This window comes from Loxodonta africana, chromosome 18, assembly GCF_030014295.1.
Source record: "Loxodonta africana isolate mLoxAfr1 chromosome 18, mLoxAfr1.hap2, whole genome shotgun sequence".
Taxonomy (NCBI): domain Eukaryota; kingdom Metazoa; phylum Chordata; class Mammalia; order Proboscidea; family Elephantidae; genus Loxodonta; species Loxodonta africana.
The window spans coordinates 46,369,223-46,392,188 of NC_087359.1; the positions used below are offsets into that span (position 1 = coordinate 46,369,223).

Genomic DNA, 22,966 nt, shown 5'->3' on the forward strand with positions numbered 1-22,966 from the left:
ACGCGGAAACCTTTTCTTCGGCACTTTCTCACCACTGCAATCGCGTCAGTTTCTCAAAGTTCCAAAATAACCTTTCCCGGGCACGGATTCGTACCTCTGCCGGGGAAGGGCGGGGAACGGCGGCAGACGAGCCGGTATGGAAGGAGAGGCAGAGAGAACTTCCAGCGCGACAGGAAAATAAAACTTGTCGCTGGTGTCTGTGCGGGAGGGTCTCTGAAATCCTGAAAACCTCCGATCCTGGAGCGGGGGTGTCTAGGGGGCCGCCGAGGAGCAGTAGGGTTTGGGTTTGCTCCCGACGTCCTTGACCTAAATTTCTGCGCCGTGGCTGGAAACAGCGCGCAGAGCCGGGCGAGCTGCGGGTGCCATCCCCGAATCTCTGCCGCCGGGGCCGGCGAACTTGAATGGACAGGCCGAGTTAGAGGGGGTGGGGGCGTTCCCTCCCCCGGCCGGATAAAGAGCCGCCGCCAGCTACTCGGCCTCCCCCTCCCCCGATCTGCCCGCCCCCCGCGGCCCATGTGACCCAGGGAAGTCGGGGTGCGCGCCCCTAGACCCGCGCAGCGCCGGCCCAGAGGCGGGGCCCCTCTGGCCGCGGGGCTCGCGCGCCGCCCCGGGGGTTCGGCCGCGGGGGGCAGAGCGTGCGCGCGCGGGCAGGCGGGGGCCGCACCGGGGTGCGTGACGTCACCGGCATTGGTTACACGACGTTCTCGAACTCCGCCCCACGTGCGCCGGGAGGAGGGAGAGGAGGAGGAGGAGATGGGGGTGGGGAGGCGGAGGGGGAGGTGGGGATGGGCCGGGGGGGCGGGGGCGGGGACGGGGGGTGTGCGAGGCGGCCTGGCGGAGCCGAGCCGAGCCCACGTGTGACGGCTCTCGCCGCTGCCCCGGCTCGGCTCGCGGAGAGCTTCGGGGAGCCCGGGCGGGGGGGCGGAGGAGGGGGAGGAGGGAGCGGAGACCTCGGGGCTCGGAGCCGGCCGCCGCTCCGCTCCGATCGCTGTGGGGCTCGGTCTTTGGGGGTGGGGGGGCGGGGGGGCTCAGATATGGAGGCAAATGGGAGCCAAGGCACCTCGGGCAGCGCCAACGACTCCCAGCACGACCCCGGGTAAGTTTCCAGCCGCTGCCCACCGCGCCGCCTCGGGCTGGCTCTCCTTGCAGCGGCGGGGACGGCGGTGCGCGGAGCCGGGCATCTCCCGCGCCCCCCCGGCCCTCCCGCGCGCCCCCCCATCCCCGTGGAAGTTACACACCTTTGGATGGCGTTTCGCCGTCACCTTCTCCCCCACCCCACCTCCCGGCTCGCGCTCGCTCGCTCCCCCCGCTTTCCTTTTAGCTTTTGTAAGTTACACGTCAAAATGGCCGATCTGACATCGGTGCTCACTTCTGTTATGTTTTCTCCCTCCAGTAAAATGTTTATCGGTGGACTGAGCTGGCAGACCTCACCAGGTAAGGCAGGGAGGGGGGGACGCCTGGGTCCCCCCCTTCTTGGCTTCTTTATTGCTCTTTGTTATCCCGGTGTAGGAGCCCCCCCCCCCCGCCGCTGGCTCCCCACTTCTCCTGTGCAAGGTTATTTTTTTAAATAGCAAATCCTTTCCGAGCCCTCTATGCGACCTCTGTTGCCAAATTTCCCCCGCGTGTGCAAGAAATGCAAATGCGAAACAGAATAACAACAGAAAACTACTTTTGGTTTTTGTCCTTGATCAAATTTGCATTGGTTTTTTTTCCCCACACCTTCTCCCCCCCCCCCCTTCTCTCTCTACAGATAGCCTTAGAGACTATTTTAGCAAATTTGGAGAAATTAGAGAATGTATGGTCATGAGAGACCCCACTACGAAACGCTCCAGGTAAGCCATTCCCTTCTGGATTTTGCCCTTATTTTAGAACAAAGTTTAAGTTTTATTTTTGGAGGTGTCTTCGAAGTAGCCGAGCGGATTTAGAATGGGACTCAGTGTGTTGGATGGCTTCGAATGTCGCTCTATCCCACTCCCGTAACGCTAAAGGTTATTGTTAATTGGGGCTGAACTCTCGATACATAGATGCCCATGTCTCCGCTTTAAATCATCTTTCCTTCGCTGCTTTTTCTCCTGTTTAAAATGGTATTTAGCGTCACTCACTCTTCCGCGGAGTTTCTATTTTAATGTATGCTTCCCCTGTACCCCCAGTTCCCCTAACTCTTAAGCCCCCTCTTAGAAAGGTGGGTGAAGCTCATCTTCTAAGTGCTGGGCTTACTTCGGAATAAAACAAAGCGTTAAGAAAGGGAAGGAGAGGAGGGGGAGAGGAAACTGAGGTGGCGAAAGAGTGGAGACACCAGCATTTTCCAAGTTACCTCCACCCGCCTCCCCCGTTCTACTTCCCCCATTAACCTTGATATTTTCTCTGGCGAGGTGGAGGGTTGCAGGCAGGAGGGGAATTGGGGGGCGGTCGTGGGTAGTAGGGGGGTGCATGGGGGGCAACTTTTGCTCCTCATTTTGCCTTAGGTCTCACTCCTTGTTGCTTTTAACGTTGTCACATTTTCTTGTTTGTTTTTCTCCCCCTTTGTCTCATTTCAGAGGCTTCGGTTTCGTCACGTTTGCAGACCCAGCAAGTGTAGATAAAGTATTAGGTCAGCCCCACCATGAGTTAGATTCCAAGACGGTATGTTGCTTGTGGTTGTTGTTGTTGTTCGCCCCTTTTCAAGAACGATCTGGGCATTGACAGCCTCATTTAAAGGGACAGCGCCTTCTTTTGCTTTTATGTTGGGAACTGGGTACTTGTAGGCAGAGCTTGCGAGTTGGCTAAAAAGTTTGCTGTGATGGCTGAGTTTGGGGTGTTCTTTCTAGAGCCTGCCCCACTGCAGCTTGCAGTGCTGCCAAGTGGAGGCTTTGGGGGCGGGGGTATGGTCCGGCTTGAGGAGGGGCTATCTTCCCAGCCAAGGACCATGCCGAGAAACTCCACCGGAGAGCAAATGCAACTTTTCTTTGTCAGTCGAGCACAGCACAGGATAGCAACTGTGGCTGTGAGAACTGACTTTTGGAAGGCACAGCCTGATTCATGGTTGGGGACAGGAGGGGAAGGGAAGGAGAGGAGGGGGTGCTAATCACTGGTCTTGGCAACAGGTTCCCCTTGGGGCATTTTCATTTGGAGTGAGGTTTAAGAAGGGAAAGAGATCCCTCCCAGAGCCAAACTGGGCATTCAGTGGGTGACTCCAGATGGTGTGAAATCTAAGGCTGATAAGGCCTTGGGTTTCAAAGTGATTTTCCCACCTTTTTTCTTTCTCAGATTTTTAAATTTAAGTGTGGGTACTTTATAGAATTTGAAGGTTTCTAAATCTGGAGTAGAGAAAGGGAAAGTCTCTAGAAGAAGAAGGGGAGAGTGTCGGTATATTACAGTTTATTAGTTGAGGATGAATTTAATGGGTGGGGGGTGAGAAGAGGAGTTGTAAGGTTTTATTTAGCTCTGTGTTGGCTTTGTGACTCTCCTCCTTTCATTTTATGCTTGTTAGAATTTCCCTGCAATTTTTTTATACATCTGCCCAAAGCAGGGACTCTGAGGTGACATTGAGATGTGATGCTGGGCTGCGTGGGGCTTAATTTGTCTGTGGTGGGGTAGTGGGACCAGGCAGGAGTCAGGTTCTAGTTCCAGTTGCTCATTCCTAACTTGCTCTGTGACCTTGGGCAAGTTGCTCCCTGCCTCTGGGCCTCAGATACCTTTTCTGTAAAAATAAAGGACTGAGGTGATCTTCCAAGCTCCTTTCAGCTCTAATATTGAATGAAAGAAAAGAAAAAAACAAAAACTCTGGCAACCTTTGGTGCACTTGAATTGGTTTTGCAAATTTAACCTCTTTTCTATGATCAAGGAGGTCAGGTGTGTCCCCCCCCCCCAAAAAAAAAGATCCCAAGGGGAAAAAAACCGCATACACTTTCTTAGTTGCTTTATTAATTGTGCTGGACTTGTCCTAGCTTGCAGCCCAGCCTTTTTGTACTTTTAGATAATTTAATTTCAGGGATAATCATTTGTAGGGTGCTAATGGATGTCTGAAGAATTTTTTTCTCTGTGACTTCTTGGCTAGACATTTTTAAAAACTAGTAAAACTAAAGAGGAAAAACATTTTGAGGCAATTTCAGGAATTTATTGTGCACCCACCCCCATGGGAGAAACAGTATTTGATTTCTGTGGTGGCTGGTGGGTCATGTCCCCCAGCGTCAGATGCAAAGACTGCACCCCCCTCCCCAATTGTTTGTAGACATGTTTTGGTGGTTATTATTTAGTATAACCTAGCTTTTGACTTTGTTTCAACGTTCAGTGCAGGAGGCAGAAGCTGTTGGTTTATTGACATGGAAACGAGGATCTTGTTTACCGTTACCTTAAAAGCTTTGTTTAGGTAACGGCCATTCACATCCAAAATAGTACCCTAGTCTTTTCCTAGAGGACTTGTAGATACAGTAAGTAGAGCTGTACCTAACTAACTAATGTTTTAATTTTTGGTAGTCTTTTTTGTTTGTTTGTTTTTAAATAGTTGACAGGGATGTGCAAAAGGTTGGGATTTGCCATACTTCCCTTGACCCTTCGTCTCCCTTAGAGATCTCGGGATATTAACTTTGCACTCCAGAGAACACCAATTCTGATATAATGCCTGGACGCTGCAACAAGCAGTACAGGAGTTCTGAACTGGCTTTTAATTTTGTAATTTTAGATCATTTTTAGTGCCTGGCTCGCTTCATGGTCTCCTAGCCCATCAGCTCCTGGCCTCTCCTTCTACAGGTTATGTTATTCACCTTTTACCCCACAAACAAGGTGACTTTGATGGTTGCAATTGTGTGCTGCTCAGCTAAAAAAAAAAAAAAAATACTTTGGGAGGTGTTTATAAAAAGACATACCTGTCTCACGTTTGGTCAACAGAATGGAAAATCCACACCTGTTGTATTTCTCTTGTAGACAAGCTCTAGTCAGTGCTGAACACACCTGTAGATGCAATAATGTTAATATTTATGGAAGGGTAGTTTCCTAGATCCAAGATTTTTTTAATCTATTTTAGTTTTTTAAAAAGTAATCTCTCATTTCTCAGGTGATGCTTAAAAGTAGGAAACATGCTGCAGACTTTTATTAAGTCTTTAAGCCGTCTTCTTAAAGCGGTAAATCCTTGTATGTCCTACTGGATGGAAGTCCGGGAACAAATAAAACTGTCTGTGGTGTGTCCCCCCCTCCAACCAACCCCGTGCTTTTCCCCAAAGCATCACTCCCTCCCCGCCTTGGCAGAACTGAAAACAAGGTTCAGATTTACATTTTAAAAGGGGAAAATTTTAATATGAAAGCCAGAGCCTATAAATAAATAACTTGTAGCAATATTCATGCCATTCCCTCAGTTGAGTTTTACCCAGAGATTTGTGACATTTAGAAATCTAATGAAAACCAGCAATGTTATCCATTCAATAACTGTTTTTGCCCTCACACCGGCCTGTTAGATTCAAATGCTTTTGTGGGGATTTTTTTCTTTCTTTTTTTTTTTTTGAGTTTTAAAGCCAGCCTCTGATTGAGAATCATGTGCTCTGCCAGTGTCTGATCTGGGAGTATAGGAGATTTTTCCATTCGGATCACAGTGGGTTGGGGGAAGTACCCTAATTATTACACTAGATTCTTCTTTTTTTTCAGAAAAGAGATTTTTTTTTTTTTTTAATCTTTTCCCCGTGATAGTGTTTCTTTCCTAATTTGGGTTTAGGTTGTTCATAGATCCCTTCCCACCTCAACGTGGTTTTTAAATCCAGATAGATTTAGCTCCCGTGCTTCCTTTTATTATATTATTTTTCAAGAACCAAGTCAGGCTGTGTTCTTTTGGTGGCACAATGGTTAAGAGGTCAGCTGCTAACTAAAAGGTCGGCGGTTCGAATCCACCAGCCACTCTTTTGGAAACCCTACGGGGCAGTTCTACTCTGTCTTATAGGATCATGACGAGTTGGAATCAACTCAGTGGCAATGGTTTTTGTGTGTGTGTGTTCTTTTGGGTATAACTCCAGAACCATTTCTCTTTTTGATTAATCCTAGGCAACTTGACTTTTGCTAAAATGAGTGAATTAGTTCTAGCAGACACCTATCCAGTGTGTTGGATGTCTTTGGGGAATTTTTAGATGTTATTGTTTTTTAAATGTTTTTAGGATCCCCCACCCTCCTGTGTTGTGTTTAGTTATGAAGAAGAAATACCATACAGTTACCTATTGCTGGAAGATACTTAACGCTTAATTTGCAGGCTATGATTGTTTTTCAATTATGATGATGGTCCCATCTTTTCTCCCAGCCATGCATCACAATTAGGTGCAGGTACCACTGGAAGAGAAGCCCTTGCCTAAGTAAGAACACATGAGATCTCGTTTATTCAGAGCATTGCACATTGAAATACACGGTAGGACATTTCAGAAACGCTAGCTCTGTTTGTTACATTTCGGGAGGGACAGTTAAAGTTCAGCTCAAAGTATAAGGAACTTCTGAATTGCCGGAGAAGTTGCAAAAACAGCTGGATTATAAGCCTGAGAAATGAGTGATTAATAATTAGGTGGTTGATCATGATTTCTTTCTTAAAATATTGCATTGACTACTGTTTTTCCACTTTCCCCCAGATTGACCCCAAAGTTGCATTTCCTCGCCGAGCACAACCCAAGGTAAGTAGGAGAGGCAACAATAGGATTTTAGCACTCAGAGATGGTTGCCAAGGATTTCAAGTTTCAAACAGGGACTTGGCAGTGAACCGTTTAAACCTGGTGCACGCTGTTCCTTCAGGATATCAGCATGTGGCTGTGGAAGTCCAGGCGACCGGCTTTCTGAGATAACTGTGTGTCTCCGAGTTAGCTATCCCGAGGTGGGTTCTGGGCATCGACTGGGGGCTGGGACACGTCTCTTCCTTAGTGGGAGGACATAGCTCTGTTGGTGTGATATTTATGCAAGCGCTTATATTTCTTTTCTGAGCATTGCCGAGATCGTATTAGGAAAAGTTGAATATTTTCTTTGTGACTTTTTTTGGAGGGTACTCTTTTGAGGCCTTACAACTTGGAGTTTATGGACAGGAGTTAAGTTTAAGTAAGCAACTTGTCCTTTCTTGGAAAAAACAACATTGTAGGCCTGTAAACCCCTAAATCTGAGAGAGGATACAGTGGCTGTCTTGGTTTCAGGTTGGTTGGATAAATCTGGGCACACTTGAAACCAACTGTGCTTATTTGTACAAGTGCTGATTCCTGGGTGGATAAGTTTTTGAAAATGTTGTAACCTTGCAGGAGTGGTACTACAAGACTTGCTTAAAGCGTTAAGATAGGTCTTCACTTTTTTAGAAGTGTGTAACTAACACAGTTTTCTCTGAGCTTGCCTGATGTCGATGTAAGAACACAGCCGCACCTAGCCTAAGGTTAAATGTAAAGGGCTATGGTTTATGTGTTAAATTTACATTTTTTAAATTATGCTTTCTTTTTCCCTATATAACATTTAGGAGCCCTGGTGGCACAGTGGTTAAGAGCTTGGCTGCTAACCAAAAGGTCAGCAGTTCGAATCCATCAGCTGCTCCTTGCAAACCCTCTACTCTGTCCTATAGGGTCACTATGAGTCGGAATCTACTTGATGGCAATGAGTTTGTTTTTTTTTAATGTAACATTGAAGAGACACTTTTTCTGCATCTTGTGGTATTGGCCCTATTTTAGTGAAACGGGAAAAGTTGAAACTTCTGACTGGGTCATAAAGGAAAAAGGCTTGTGGCTTTAAGAAATTGTTTCTTTAAGCACAGTCTCTCAGAAGTGGAACCTGTCAGTAGCATAAAAGGAGGACTGGTTTTGTACATTAATAAAGAAAAAGTTGGCTGTTGTCGATAATATTTTGAGAATTTCAGGTCTGTAGCCTGCCATGTCTAGTACGTGTATTTGGTACTAGTACTATCCCCATTTTATAGATGAGTAGACTGAGGCACAAATGGGCTGAGAAGTCGTCTGCAGCCTGGCTCTAGAACTGGATCCTTTCCTGCTGTGCTATCCTGTGGGAGTATCACTCTGTTATGGAAGAGGAGACGGGCTCAGAGACATCAGCAGAGGTCTGTCTCCAGTCCCTTCCTTCCTTCATTCCTTTCTCCCTGCCAAAGAAATACAAATCTCCAAGTAAATGTAGTGAGCTATTTTAAGGCATTTTTCTAACGTTTAAAGCAAATAATAGGAATTAATGAACCAAAGAAGTTAAGATTATTTCTGCATTTAGCATAAACTTCGGGACTGTCTTGACTGTTTAAATGTTGCTTTCCAAACTGTGTGTGATCCTTCACATAGCAGAAGGCTTCTGAGAACCAGCAGTATTTGCCAGATTTGGTGGAATTGCTCTTTCTTCTATAAGTATGAATCTTTAAATTTCCAGGTTGGTCATTTGATCTCCCACAACTAGGGTCAGATTACCCTAAAGGGAAATTGGAAGAATCCCTGATTTGGTCAAACCATGGATGACTCCTTTTTCTTTTCCCCCTTGCTATTCCTTAGCAACCCCCCACCCCCATTTTAAAGCAGGAAAACAATATTTCACTTTAATACCCTGTGGCATTTGGTTTTTCAGTGATGCATTCAACTTGAAAATGGGACAGAATGTTTCTCAAACTTCTCAAAATGTGTCCCCCCACCTGCCCTGTAGCCGTGAGTCTGGTTTGTCTATAGGTGCATTGTCTGACTCTTGATTGTGAGTTACGTTAAACCAGTCAGGGAAGGGCATCTTTCCCTGAAGTTCTAGGGATTTAATAACACTATCTTATTTTTAATGACACTTCACTTTACAAAGGAGTTTTCCATCCATTGTCTTCATCTGAATCCTTGCTTTGCTGCATCTGATTGCCTTTTCTGAGCAGATTTACTTCTCTCAGTCTCAGTTTCCTCATCTGCAAAATGGGGATGATGATAGTAGCTCCTTCTGGGGATTATTGTGAAGAATAAGAGATCCTGGTACCTGGTGAGGACCTCGTAACTCTTCTTCCTCAATATTATTATTGTTGGTTTAATCATCATTGTTATTGTTGTTAGCAAATCTGACAGCCTAAGTTTAGATCCAGCTTCACCTGTGTGAATATGAACAAATTGTTTAATGTCCCAGAACTTTGGTTCCCATCTCTTAGCATTTTTCTGTGGATTAAATAGATTAACAAAGATAATAATATGCTTAATAAATACCATATGAGTGTTCCCCGGCATTTTTAGTGGTATTTTTGTTAGGTTCTTACGCCAGTCCTGTGAGAGGTCAAGGAGTAATGAATGAAACTAAATGAATTTATGTGCCAGGCATGGTTTGAAGGGCTTTATTTGTGTTAGGTACTACTACTATCCCCATTTTATAGATGAGAAAACTGAGATGCAAATAGGTTGGGAAGTGGTCCATGACATCCCTCCACCTGGCTCTGGAACTGGACCTTTTACAGGCATACTATCCTGTGGGGGTGTCACTCTGTTGTGGAGAGGACATAGACTCAGAAAGGTCAGCAGGCTGTGAGGAACAGAACCACAGCCAGACTCTCAGGACTGTTAAGTTCCATGTTATTTGGGCTGGTGATTCACCCTCCTCCTATGATATCATCCCATTGTGTGAGACTGTCTTGTAGTATCTCTCCATCTGACCCCTCAGGGCATCCTTTCAGATAGTTCTGGGGTTACTCAACCCCAGTGAGGCAACCTGGTAATTGATGAGGTGTGTGGTGGTTGGGAGTTGGGCAGGGTGGAGAGGAAGTGCCCTCTCTGTCTATGGTTATTCTCCAGGAGGTTTTTAGCCTGGCCCCGGGATTTCAGACTGAAGTTAGTGTTGGGGGTCAAAAACAGGCTGGCAGGAGTGTAGACTTTTCAGTCAAGCCCGTTTTTTTTTTTTTTTTTTTTTACTATTCTGTCCGTCCAAGAAAACTTGCCTGTGTACGTGTTAGGATCCCAGTGGCAGGGGGAACCGTGCCTGTCCTCAAGGACTTGGTGAGGAGCCTGTAGATGATATGTCAGCGTGCATTTCAGCTGAAATTCATTTCTCCGCTTTCTTGGCTGTCCCTCCTTGCTAACACTTGCCAGAGAAATATTCCGTGGAGGTGTTAAAACAAGAGGAGTGGACAGAAACTGTAACTTAATACGAAAGAAAATCTGCAGTGGTGAAGAACAGATTTCATATTGGTTCTGTCATAATATTCCTTAATGGATCATATAAATAAAAATCTGTTTTGACCAGAATTTTAATGAGCGACCGAGGGAAGGGTTTTGAATCCTGAAGTTCATTTATCCGCCTTTGCAATGTAAATGCTCACATCTCAAGTGTAGTACAGTGGGGTTTTATTAACTAGTTGAGGAGTGACTCTTTGGAGGCTAAACGATAAAACAACCCATTGCCCTCGAGTCGATTCCAACTCATAGCGACCCTGTAGGAAAGAGTAGAACTGCCCCGTAGGGTTTTAGTACTGCCCCGTAGGGTTTCTGAGGAGTGGCTGGTGAATTCGAACTGCTGACCTTTTGGTTAGCAGCCAAACGCTTAACTATTGTACCACCAGGGGTGGCTACTTTTGGAGACTAGTGGGCATTCACTAGTGAAGTACATTTTGATCAGGAGACTAGGTCCATTTCGTATCTTTCTATTTCTCCCGATGATTATTTCATTTTGTGAAAGATGTAAAAGTTTCCGCCCCTGTCTTTTTAAAAATTAAAATGGCTGTGCTACTCTAAAAAAGATGACTTAATTTGAAGCCATTGGAGAGGGGAAGATGATAGAGGTCAATCATGTCATGTCATTTCTTTGGTCCCTTTGGGCAGAAACAGCTGCCTGGAAGGGTTTTGCTCAAGCTTGTGGGTCTTTTTCTTGAGTGGAGAAGCTGAGAGACTCCCTAGTGCCACGCGGCAAGAGCGAAGTCTGGATGTAACTCAACATGTCTTTCCTAATTATCCGTATGTATTATACAGACTTGCCCACTTCCCCAAGTTTCCGTTTTCCTCTGCAAGCCTTAGAGACCAGACCAAGGGAGATTTCATTCCTTTAACCTAACTCCAGCTACATTCAGCTGAAGCTGGGTAGTCATGGGCAAGTCACCTAAGCCCTTTCAAACCCCAGTTTCCTCTTCTATAAAATGGGTATGATAATAGTACCCACCTCAGGGAGTTGTTTTGAAGCCGAATGCAAAATTCTTTGCCAAGAGCCTGGCACAAGGTAAAAGACAAACAGACAAATAGAAAAACACTTGAGACCAGTTGCCAATAAGTTGATTCTGACTCATGGAGACCTGATGTGTACAGAGTAGAACTGCTTCATGGAATTTTCATGGCTATAACTTTCAGAAGCAGATCACCAGGCCTTTCTTCCAAGGCACTTTTGGGTGGGTTTGAACCGCCAACCTTTGGGTTAGTAGCTGAGTGCTTAACTGTTTGTACCACCCAGGGACAGCCTCTAGCAAATGTCTGCTGCTATTTTTTTTTGTAATAATAATATTTTCTTGTGTCGGTGAAGGTTTACACAGCAGTTTAGGTTCCCATTCAACAGTTTCTATACAAGTTGTTCAGTGACATTGGTTACATTCTTCACAATACGTGATCATTCTCATTGTTTCCATTCTGGTTGTTCTGTTTGCATTAATCTAGTTTCCCTGCCCCCTTACATTCTCATCTTTGTTTTAAAGTAACTGTTGAACATTTGGTCTCATATAGGTGATTTTCTAAAGGAGCACAGCATGCTGGTATTATTTTTATAGAATAAAGACCTAAGAAAAATCTGGATTAGAAGGTAAACTCCTTGATGGCAGGGAGCTGCTGCTGATAGGCGTTTCATAACTTCATATTAAGGAATTAAATCCAGTCTGCTCTTTCACCTCTGAGACAGCTGGATCCAATGAAGTCTTGTCGGATTGCCCCAGGCCACACAATTAAGTTGTGGCCGGTTTGAGCGAGAAGCCAGGTTTTCTTGTTCCCAACTTGCTCTCTGTGACATGGCTCCAAGGCCCTGGAAGGTTCTCTGCTAAGCATGCCTCCTGGAGGGAGGGTGCAGTGGCAGCTTGAGCTTTTTACACGAGTACCTCCTGTTCTGGGGGAGTGGTTTCTTGGCAGCTTCTCAAGGGCGAGGGGTGAGCTTTCGGCATCTGGCCTTGCCTTGCCGCCGTGGGTCCAGTCACTCGAGTGTCCTGCCATCTTGGACGATCTGCAGCTGTCATCTCGGCAGCCACGGTTAACAAACCTGCCGGTGGGTTTCTCGTTCTCACAAGGATGTGGTGGTGTGTCTGCAGCCCCTTTCAGCAGCAGCAAGGAACTTGGAGGATTAGCGGCTTAGCTTCTTTCTTGTTGGTGAGTGCCACTCCTCCTGCTCTTGGAGTCAGCAGCAGGTGTCCGCTCATGGGGGAGGGGCCCCTCGTCCTACAAATGTCCTTTTGTGGATTTAGCCTTTCCTCACATGTTTCCATTTCAGTGAGAGGGCAGCCTACTAAGATGCTGTGCTCCCGTGTTCTATGTTGAGTATTTTGTAGGAGGAGGAAGACACACTCCGAGGAGCCAGCTGCCCACCTTGGTTGCCCCGAGGCAGCATCCATTCTTGGTGTCCTATTTTGTATTTTTAGACCCGAGCCTTCTCCGGCCGAAAGCCCCCAGAACACACAAAGGAGATGTAGTTTATCATCTCTCTCCTCTCATCTGATCTGGTGTGTTCCTTCAACGAACAAAAAAGAACCAAACCTGTTGCTGTCGAGGCGATTCCGACTTATAGTGTAGAACTGCTCCATAGGGCTTTCTTGACTGTAATCTTTACAGAAGCAGATCCCCAGGCCTTTCTTCTGTGGCGCCGCTGGGTGGGTTCAAACTGCCCACCTTCAGGTTAGCAGCCGATCGCAGACTGCTCGGACTACTCAGTGACCTTGTTCATTCAACAAGAGTTCGTTTAATAGATAATATTTGCTGGCTGTGTGTGCGTACCCTCTTTTGCGGGGAGGGATTCAGGAAACCCTCTGTGACTTCCTGATGCCTGCTGAACAAAGTCTGAACTTCTTATCCTGGTAGTTAAAGTCCTTCAAGAACTGTATTTGGGCGGGGGGAGAGGGGAGGGTATTTTTCTAGCTTATCTCCTACTCTGCTACCTTTTGTTGCCTTAAAGCTGAGCTTTCGCCGTTCCCTGAACCGCCTGCCATCCCCAGCTCTGTACTGTCCTCTTCTCTGCTATTCAACTCAGACCCCTCTGCCAAAGACCAGCTTAACCAGTACCTTTTCCATGAAGCTGTCCTTGCTCCCTCTTGAAAATACTGCTACTTTCTCTGAATTTCCACAGGATTTTGCCTTCTCTCTGATTATGGCTCAATAATAATACTAGCAAAAATTCACTGGGCAAATAGATCTGTTAGGCATTGTGCAAAGCACTCACTCATTAACTCGCTAAATGTTATTGAGCAAGAGTACCTACTGCATGCCGGGCACTGTGTGAGGCTCTGGGGATAGTGTAGAGGGTAAGATAAAGTCCCTGCCCTCAGGGAGCTTTCACTCTAGGGGCCCAAATAAGCAGTGAGCAAATAGCCAAATAGGTAACATGCTATCAGGTATGAAAACCAAAGCAGGGTAAGAATGATGATTGAGGTGAGGATGGACCATATTTTTTAATACCTCCAGCTGCTGCTTATAGTAGTTCAGTAATTACTTACTGAGTTTCTTCTCAGTACTGGAGACTCTGTTAGGCACTTAATTCTGAGGTTTGTGGTTATTTAGCTTCATGCCTTATTGCCCCCACCGGATGATAAACTCAGAGGGCACAAGCATATAATTCTAATTAAAAAAAAGCAAAACCCATAGCTCTTAATCCTGCACTTTTATATGTTCTACAACTCTATGATTATTTTTAGATAGACAAAATGGAAAATGACAAGGAGACAGAGGCCTTGTCTTCAGGGATCTGATCTCCAGGTTGAAAGGACGGGGGCCAGCTGTGACACGGGAGAGGATGGGATAAGCACACTAAGAGAGGTAGAGACGGCATTTACAGGAAGGAAGAACTAAGAGCCTGTTGGAGGAGGTGGTCTTTGCCACAGTTCCTGAAGAACAGGTAGGAAGGAGGCAGCAGTGCGGCGTGAGACTAGGAAGGGCAGGCTGTGCAGCAGAAGCAAGGGGGGTGTGCTGGAGAGTGGTCTGGGATGAGGCCTGGAAGGTGGCGGGGGAGGGGGGCGGGTTGTTGGAAGGCCTTGAATGTCAGGCAAAGCAAATGCGCTCGTGCTTCATGCGTGCTGGGGAAGCTGTTGGGTGTGTGTGCAGAATCATGGGCGACCCTTTGCTCCATAAGGATGTGTTCTCTTCAGGACCAGTGTAGATGCTGGGGTCACTGAAAGAACTGGGGCTGATGCGGTTTCATGGAGAACTTCCATACTGGACCTGTGGTTTACACTTAACTTATATTGTGTTCTCCCTGGCTATAGACCCTTCTTTTGGAGCGATGTTCTTGTTGCCAGGTAGCACCCCTGATTTTTCCCGGTATGGTAGCTTAAAAGGAGTGCTGTCATCCTCTTATCTCCACCTTCTACTTTCCCCTCTTCTTCCTTAACAAGAAATCACGATGTAGGTAAAATTTCAAAGCTTCGCACCTTGTCCTTGTCTAAGCCTTGATCTTGACCTCACCATGCGTTGTTGTTGTTGTTAGGTGCTGTTGAGCCGGTTCTGACTCAGTAGTGATGCTGTGTACAACAGGATGAAACACTGCCTAGTCCTGGGCCGTTCTCACAGTCATTGCTGTGTTTGAGCCCATTGTTGCAGCCACTGTGTTAATCATCTTGTTGAGGGTCTTCCTCATTTTTGCTGACCCTCTACTTTACTAAGCATGATGTCGTTCTCCAGGGACTAGTCTGTTCTGATAACATGTTCAAAGTATGTGAGATGAAGTCTTGTCATCCTGGCTTCTAAGGAGCGTTCTGGTTGTACTTCTTGCAAGATGAATTTGTTCGTTCTTTTGGCAATTCACGATATATTCTGTATTCTTCATCAGTACCATGATTCAGAGGCATCAATTCTTCTTCAGTGTTCCTTATTCATCCTCCAGCTTACATGTGCACATGAAGTGATGGAAAGTACCGTGGCTTGGGTCAGGCACACCTTAGTCCTCAGAGTGACATCTTTGGTTTTTAACACTTTAAAGAGGTCTTCCTTGCAACAGATTTGCTCAATGCAATATGTTGTTTGATTCGTCTTGATCTGGAAATCACAAATTGCTTGTATGACGTCAGAGAGTGGCCTGATCTCTGACTTCATGGATTGCGTCTGCTTGGGGTTGCTTTTGGCTGAGTGGCTGCCTGGTGTGAGGAACACATTTTGGACTCATGACCTCTCCTTCCCATGTGGCTTGAGCAGTGAGCAAGTGTGCTCTTGGGGCTGAGCACCCCATGGTATGCTGAAGCAGCAGTTTGAGATGGTTGGTACAGCCTGGGATAGTTACCTTCTGGGCCTCCCCTCTTGGGAGGGGAGATAGCACCAAGCTCCCAACTATCTGGGTTATTCTCAGGGTGAGTGCCTGTATATTCTACTTCTTTATTTTAGTTCCAAGATTTTGAATAATCAAAAAGAAAAACCCTCACTCAAAATAATGGCTGTCGCTTCTTACAGGTTAGTATGTTACAGGCAGGGTACTAAGCCTCTATATACTTTATCTCCTTTATTTAATCCTTACAACAATCCTTTCCAGTAGTTGGTATTATCTCCATTTGACAGATGAATGAACTGAGGCTCAGAGAGGGTAAGCGACATTCTTAGGGCCACAGAACTAGTAAAGGTCAGGGCTGGCCTTTGTGCCAAAGTCTGTCTGAACCCCAAGGCTTTGCTCCCTTAACTACTAAGTCCCCGCTGCATCTACCATAAGTGGGTAGATCTTAGGCTCTTTTGCTTTGCCTGGCCTCTAAAATGTTCAGGCTAAAGAAAAGGATTTGCTGTAGTCTGGCCAGGAAGTTTCAAGTTCTCTTTGACTATTTTCTGAGAGGCTGCTTAGCATAGTTAAGTGCCACTTGCCAGCTATGGAATTTTGGACACTTCATATAGCAGTTTTGAGCCTCCATTTCTTCATCTGTAAAATGGGGATATTGTAGAAGTCTTACGGGGACTAAATGAGTTAATGTGTCTGCAGTGCCTAGAGCCATACATGTACGTAGTGGGTGCAATGTAAGCATTTACTTATCTGTTACTGTCCCCAAGGATGGCACTCCTCAGATAACAAGATGACCTTATCTAGCAGCTTGTGGTTGATTGACACTGTTGCCCCGTTCTAGGGATGGTAGATGGAGCAGCAAATTGAGATGTGGAAAATTCTGTGTCACTGGCTTGGCCTGCTTTTAGGGTCCTGGCTCTCGAGGGGGAGATAGCATGCACCCTTTATCTTGAGGATGCTTGGTGGGCATTAGAAATTTATTTCTTTTTTCTGTATCTGATGTCTGTATTTTTGCTTCCTCTAAGAGTGAAGTCCTGGGGAGCAGCTCGGGAACAGCTAAGACCCTGCTGAGTGAGAGGTCTCCAGTGAGCCTTCTTTTTCCCTGTCCTGGTCTTTATCTGCCTGGGGGTAGTTCCGCCAGTGACTGATCTGAAACCATCACATTCATTTATTTGTCACTGGCTGTGACAGGCAAGTTAATGCTAATGGATTCTTTTTTTAGCCTGTTGTCTGGGACGAGTTTCTCCCAAATGTCCTGAAATCTCAGGCATTAGGGGAATGTGTAACTTTTATGGCAGGGGAGGCTTTAAAAGATAAATGGGGTTTTGTGTGCAGGGGCCTTACATTTAGTTCGGGGGCAGCCAAGGAGGGGATGTTGGCAAGCACAGAATCGTCTTTTTAAGAAATCCATTCAGAGCTCTAAATTGCTGTTTCTGCTTCAATTATGTGACAATTTCAAGGGTTTAGAAAAATCTAATAAAATGGTCTTGATGATGCAGGTTGGGGAGAGAGCACCTCAGAAGATCCAGGAGAATAAATTCCTTGAGGGTCAAGAGATTCTCTTTCCTGCCACCTCTGGCCTCCTTTTGTCTGGGTTTTTACATTTTTATTGTTTTGAAGGGCAGAAAGCGGTGTAGGAATGTATTCAGGGCTTCATTTATATCCTCCTCTGAAATGAATTACTCGATTTGGGCAATTGCAAATAGACAGGCCACCGCAGTCCACTAGCTTTTTTTTTTTTTAAGCTGACATATTGTAAACGACTTTCAGAGCACGATTTGTGGGTGTAGAGATTCTGAATAAAGCGCCAAAGAGAAGAAACAGGAGGCGGGGAAAGAGTGAGGAGAGAGGCCCTATAAAAGTTTTTTCTTTTTGCTGAAAGCTTTTGATAGCTTCCCAAAGAACAGAAGTTTACAATGGGAGCCAGCCCTGGATGGCCTACGGGAACTGAGTGCAGAAAGACCTACTGTAGCAAAACGTGATGCTGAGTGACATTAATGAGGTGACCGCTCGGGTGGGAGCGAGGCAAGGAGGGAGCTAGCAGAGGAGCGGTTCCCATGACTCGGTTTCAGCTGAGTCTGTTTCCTTCTGCGTGGCTGCGTGGGCTCCTGCCTGTGTTTATGCAGGCACGTGTTTTGTTTCTTAAGTCTTCCGGGGAAAGTTTTAACATGAAACCCTGCTCGTTTGCAGCGATATTCTCCACCATAGAGAGGCCACGTGTGGCAAGTTCTGTCATTTATTCTTATCTGCTGAAAAGTAAAGTTTTAAACTGGGAGGCATTTTGTTTTACCTTCTGGGTACCTGCTGGAGCCTGGGTGGGTAGCATGTGATGCTGCCTTGACAGAGCCTGGCTCGTTTGGAACACCAAAGCCGAGAGTGTGCAAAGTCACTGTTCTTGTCTCTGAAATCCGTTCTAGAGAGGGGGGAGAGAAAACTTGGTGGTGTAGTTTTGTTTTCTTTTTGCTTCAAAAAGATCCTGGACCGAGTACTTCATTTTGGTGATATACGTGGAACATTGCAACAACTGCTTCTTTAATATTTTAGCGCCGTGGAGAGTTTTCTGTATTTCCGTGTTGCTCTTGTGCAAGAATCTCCAGGTACTCAAATAAAGCTGCAACATTTCGGGCAGATGACCTGGTAAAGAGGTGGGAAACCTGGGTGTTGCAGATCTACCGTGGAGGATCTTGGGAGTGCTTGGCTCTGTTGTCAACCTGTGTCTGAAATGAAGCCGGCATCTTCCATCTCATTCCTCCTTGTGGCATTGGAGCAGGCATTCTAAGTAGTAACAGACAAGTGTTTGAAAAACTGCTCTAAGGTCTTAAGAAAAGAAGCTAGATGGGACCTGGGGTGGAGTGGGGTAGATGGGAAGTGGTGTGTATAGATGTTAATCCCCTTCAACTCAGTTCCCTTTAGGATATGACCAAAAACCAGTTGCCATCGAGTCGATTTCGACTCATGGTGACCCTCCGTGTGTCAGAGTAGAACTGTGCTGCATAGGATTTTTAATGACTGGTTTCTCGCAAGTAGATTGCCAGGCCTTTCTTCTGAGGTACTGCTGGGTGGAACATGAACCTCCAGCCTTTTGGCTAGTAGCCGAGTGCATTAACCGTTTGTACTGTCCAGGTACTCCTCCCTTTGGGATCACTCTCAAATATGTCATGTTTGTAGCTAAAGGCAAACAACAAAGAAAATAACTTTTAAACTTCCACGTATCAACAACCAGTAGGTTCACCTTCGCTTTTACCTGGGGAAAAGAGGATCATACCTAGGAAAAAACTGGAATGTGATTCTCTACAAGACTGGTAAATGTATACATTTCCTCTTCTGTTTTCAAAGCAGATAATTGGTTTTAGTAAGAACTTTTGACTTGATTAGGGGGCCCTTAGGAAATTAAAGTGTGTTTGAATTTCACAAGTATAATTTTAATTATACAAATTTTGCATTTTTCACTAGGGAGCCAGGTTCAGAACTTGTTTTTCTGTACTAATAGGGGTAGTAAAGCTGATTATGGCAGAATGCCTTACTTAAATAGCTATGAAAATAAAAATCCACGGGTTCGTTTATTGTTTTCTTCTGCGGTACACCATATTCACGTTAACATTCATACACATCCTAGATCCTTGTTAAAAATGATTTTCACTGAGTCTACACAACTATAGAACTGACTGACATAGTGGTTGGTAGCAGGGGCCTCATTATGAATTTTTCTGCTGCACTTGCTGAAAGAATTCAATTAAAGTTCTTTGGAGCCCAAGTCCTGCCTGGGCGGCTGGTATTTGGCACGCTGCCACGTTAGCATGTTGTGATTGCCTTTATCGCCGAATCATCCTGTTTGCTCAAAGCCTGTGAGTTCACAGCGTTAGGTCTCATAGCTGCCCCTCTTCAGCATGACCCCAGTGGATTAGAATAGAAGGTGGTTTGGAAACATTCACCTGAGTTCTTCACCAGGCTGCAAAGAGGTGATGGAATGAGAATGGTCAGATGCCCTGGGCATTCCGGGAGAAGGACTGATGGTGTTAATGGGGAATGACCACTTTCCAGAGCTATCCAGAGCCCCCCAGTGTCGGGGAAGTGCTTTGTCGGGTTGAACTCAAGGATCCTCAAACATCCCCCTGTGCAGGGCCTTGAAAAAACTGCCTGGAGACTGGCACCTTGGGCAGCTGTGCTCTTGACTCAAAAACATACTGACAGGGCAGCTTGAACAGAACAGTTGTTCAGAGTAGAGACATCATAAGGAGCCCTGGTGGTGCAATGGTTAAGTGATTGGCTGCTAACCGAAGGGTTGATGGTTTGAACCCACTCGGTGGCTCCACAGGAAGAGGACCTGGCGATCTACTCCCATAAAGATGACAGCCTAGAAAACCCTATAGGGCAGTTCTACTCTGTCACATGGGGCCGCTATTAATTGGAATTGACTTGACAGCACCTAACAACAGCAGACAAATAATGAAACCGGCTTGCTAATAACTTGGTGTCATGCAGATCGGAGTCTGATAATACAGGCTAATGGAGCTCCAAGTAGATCCCCTCCCACCCCAAATATTAATCACTTTATTATCATTATTACTTTCTATGAAGGCGGTGTAGCTTAGTGTTTAAGAGTGTGAATTCTGAAACCAGCCTCTCTGAGTGTGTGTCCTTGCTTTGCCACTTACCACCTGTGTGACCTTGAGCCAATTATCCAAATATTCTGAGCTTTTAATTTTGTCCTCGGTGAAATGGAGAATATAATAATGCCTCCTTCATGGAGTTGTTGTGAGCATTACATGAGTTACTATATAAAGTGCTTAGAACTGTGTTTGGCTCAGAGTCAGTGCTGTGGATGTGTGCATTATCGTGGTATTGCTAGAATACCATGACAAGTTTGGTAGAATGACGATTGTCTGCCTTGCTTAGTAGTAGGAGAATTGTTGTGTGGCAGCCTGCTGTTGTATGTATTTTTTTGTTTTGTGATATTTGATAAATACAAAAGAATACATTTGTGTGTGTGTGTGTGGTGTGTGTATGTATGACTTCAGAAGAATCGCAGTGTAATTTGGATTCAGAAGTGAGCTCTGGTGCTGTTACAAATGAAGCATGTGGTTTGATGGAGGGAGAACAGGCTTTGGAGTTACAGGGACCTGGTTTGCATCTTGGCGCTGTCACTAACTGTGTGACTTTCGAAAGGTGTCTTAACTTCTCTGAGCTTCAATTCTGCAGTTAAAAGAGGAAAGAGAGTTGTGGGGTTTAAATGAGGCAATATAAATGAAACACCTGTCAGCAGGTTGACACTGAGCAAATGTTAATTTCTTTCCCTTGAAAATGGAAAAGATACAAAGTATTCTCTTGTTGCTGGTGAGGAGGGTCGGTGGAGTTGGTAACTCCTTAGGGAGCAGAGTTGAGAAAGGCAGACCACAGGAGGGGGTGTCTTAATCCATCTGCAAAAGGGCTGTTTTATGGACTTCATTTCACAAAACCTGAATTTCCATGGGTGGGAAAATAATCTTATTTTGTCAGCAGCCTTAGGTAGTGTCCGCAAGCCTTTGTTCCTTTGACACTTGGTGGTCACTGAAGCACAGGACTAGGTGGTGGAAGAAGTTTGGGGGAACCCTTAGAAGGAAGGAGTCACTTCAGGGAAGTGAAAGATACCCAGCTAAGAGGGCAGTGGGAAGGAGGGAGGAAGTTGGGATGGAGGGTAAGTGTTACTTTCCTGTAGAACCGGTTGCTGGAATGATTTGGGTGACAGGGAGCAGTTCACATTACGTGAGTGAGAATACATTTGGCGGATCTCTGGGAGACAACCACAGTTCCCAGTTATCAGCTGGGGTAGATCCTGGACCCTCAGAGGTGGGCTGTCAGGGCGGGGAACGCGTTGGCAGCCTGAGTGTCCAGGTCTCCTTGCTCCTTTCCAAATGTCATCTCCTTTACTTCCTGTCTGCTGGGTGGAATTCACCAGGTGTTGCCAGGAACAGGGAACAAGATTATGATTATAAATGGATCCTGGGCCAGGGGATGGGGCGTATATGAATATTAATGCGGAGAGGTGGGGAGACGGTGCAAAAGGAAGGGAGAAAAGGGATGGCTGGGAGGAGAGAAATAGCAGTAGATTACATTGACTAATTATAGGGAAAAAGCCATATTTGCTGCTCCATTAAGTGATTGCTAGGTTATGAAGCAGTTTATTGTAATTAATGCAGAAACAGCAAACAAGTGTTGAGTTTGGAGTTGAGGGTCTCCAGGCACCCCTCCCTCCTTTGCTTCTCTGCTTTCACTATCCTCCTCCATTATCCTTAAGGGTAAAGAATCTTCAGAGAACATCCTCATCTGCAGGGCCACTTTAGGAGGATCTTTTACCAGTTTTCTGCAGGTTTAGTTTGACAAATAAAGGGGCTCTTATGCCCGATCTCTTCTAGAATCTTCTGTAGGGGTTTCCATGTTTTCGAAGGATGAGGGAGGAGACCCATGGAGCCCCATGCCATCATTGCTATTCTTGCCACAGTCATTTTAATTTCAGGGCATGGAAGTGGCAGGTTACGCATCCAAGTCCATTGAGCTCTGGGCCATGTGGAGGTGTGATTGCTTTCCTTGATGATTTCTTGTTCAAATCAGCGGTGCTCTTAATTTTCCAGATGAACTAAAAAGAAAATTGACGACTCCCCTCCTGCCCCCTGTCTCCATCCAGGGTTTTCTGAGCATGGCTCTGATTTGGAGGGTTAATATTAATTAGGAGTCAGTTTAGACCTCAGTTGCTTGATGAGGGAGCTTCAACTATTGTGACAAATGAGGCTGCTTTTTGCTCGTGCCTGCTTGTTGTGGAAATTTCTGGGTTTAAAAGCCACAGGGAAAAAGTATAGAGTTGAGGGGCTGACTCCTAAAGAAATACAAGAGATTCTCCTGGATCTGGAGGGAGGGAGAAGACGAGAGGGTGTGGGTTCTGAGGAGGATTTCCTACCTCCTCTACTCACACCCTCTCACCGTTACTGTGGGTCCTTGATCAGCTTTCTGCCTCAGTTTCATTTTAAGTAAGTGAAGGCCATTTTTTTGGCTTCCTAAAGGAGGTATGACTCATTTCCTTTGTTTCCAAATTGGGTGACGCTTGAATTTCCCTGAGGCAAGTCCCTGTTCATGCCAGGTAACAGGGAGGCACTTCATTTTGTGCTGAGACTTTAGGTCCTTGCCTTCAAGCTTCACCAGAGCTGACTCGGTCTTCTAGGGGAGGGTGGCGGGAAGGCTAAGGACAGGGCGTCAGTGGACTCCATTGTACAGTTAGGGGAAAGGACCGCTGGAGAGGAAGTGACTGCTTCCCTCAGGTTGGTCGTGTTAGGGATCTTTCTTTTTGACAGGGTGGCTTGGGGTGGGCAGGAGGGTGGCTGACCATGGGTGTGAGTGTTGCAGGCATAGCAGGAGAGACCTGGCTTCTGGTTCTTAGGTCAGTGCTGATTAGCTGAATGTGACCATGGGCAAGTCTCCTTGCGACTCCATGCCTCAGTTTCCCTGCATGTAGACTGAAGGAGAATAAGGGAGTATGTGGTAGGAAGCAGCAGAGCTTAGGGTTTAAGAGAATAGCCTTAGGAGTCAGGCAGTCTTAGGGTTTTATTGCTGGCCTTATAATTTCCTAGCTGCATGACCTTGGGAAGTT

At 45.9% G+C, this 22,966-nt stretch overlaps 1 protein-coding gene across 5 annotated transcripts in view; it reads left to right on the forward strand.

The window, feature by feature from the left end:
- The first annotated feature begins 1,024 nt into the window (after nt 1–1,024).
- Nucleotides 1,025–22,966, forward strand: part of MSI2 (musashi RNA binding protein 2) — a 472,007-nt gene continuing 450,065 nt past the window's right edge. For all 5 annotated transcript variants that reach the window (XM_064271280.1, XM_064271281.1, XM_064271284.1 and 2 more), the window contains exons 1-5: nt 1,025–1,096; nt 1,394–1,434; nt 1,751–1,832; nt 2,538–2,622; nt 6,576–6,617. In XM_064271280.1, the coding sequence (XP_064127350.1) occupies nt 1,035–1,096; nt 1,394–1,434; nt 1,751–1,832; nt 2,538–2,622; nt 6,576–6,617 (312 nt within the window). In that variant the 5' untranslated portion in view covers nt 1,025–1,034. The remainder of the gene's footprint in view (nt 1,097–1,393; nt 1,435–1,750; nt 1,833–2,537; nt 2,623–6,575; nt 6,618–22,966) is intronic.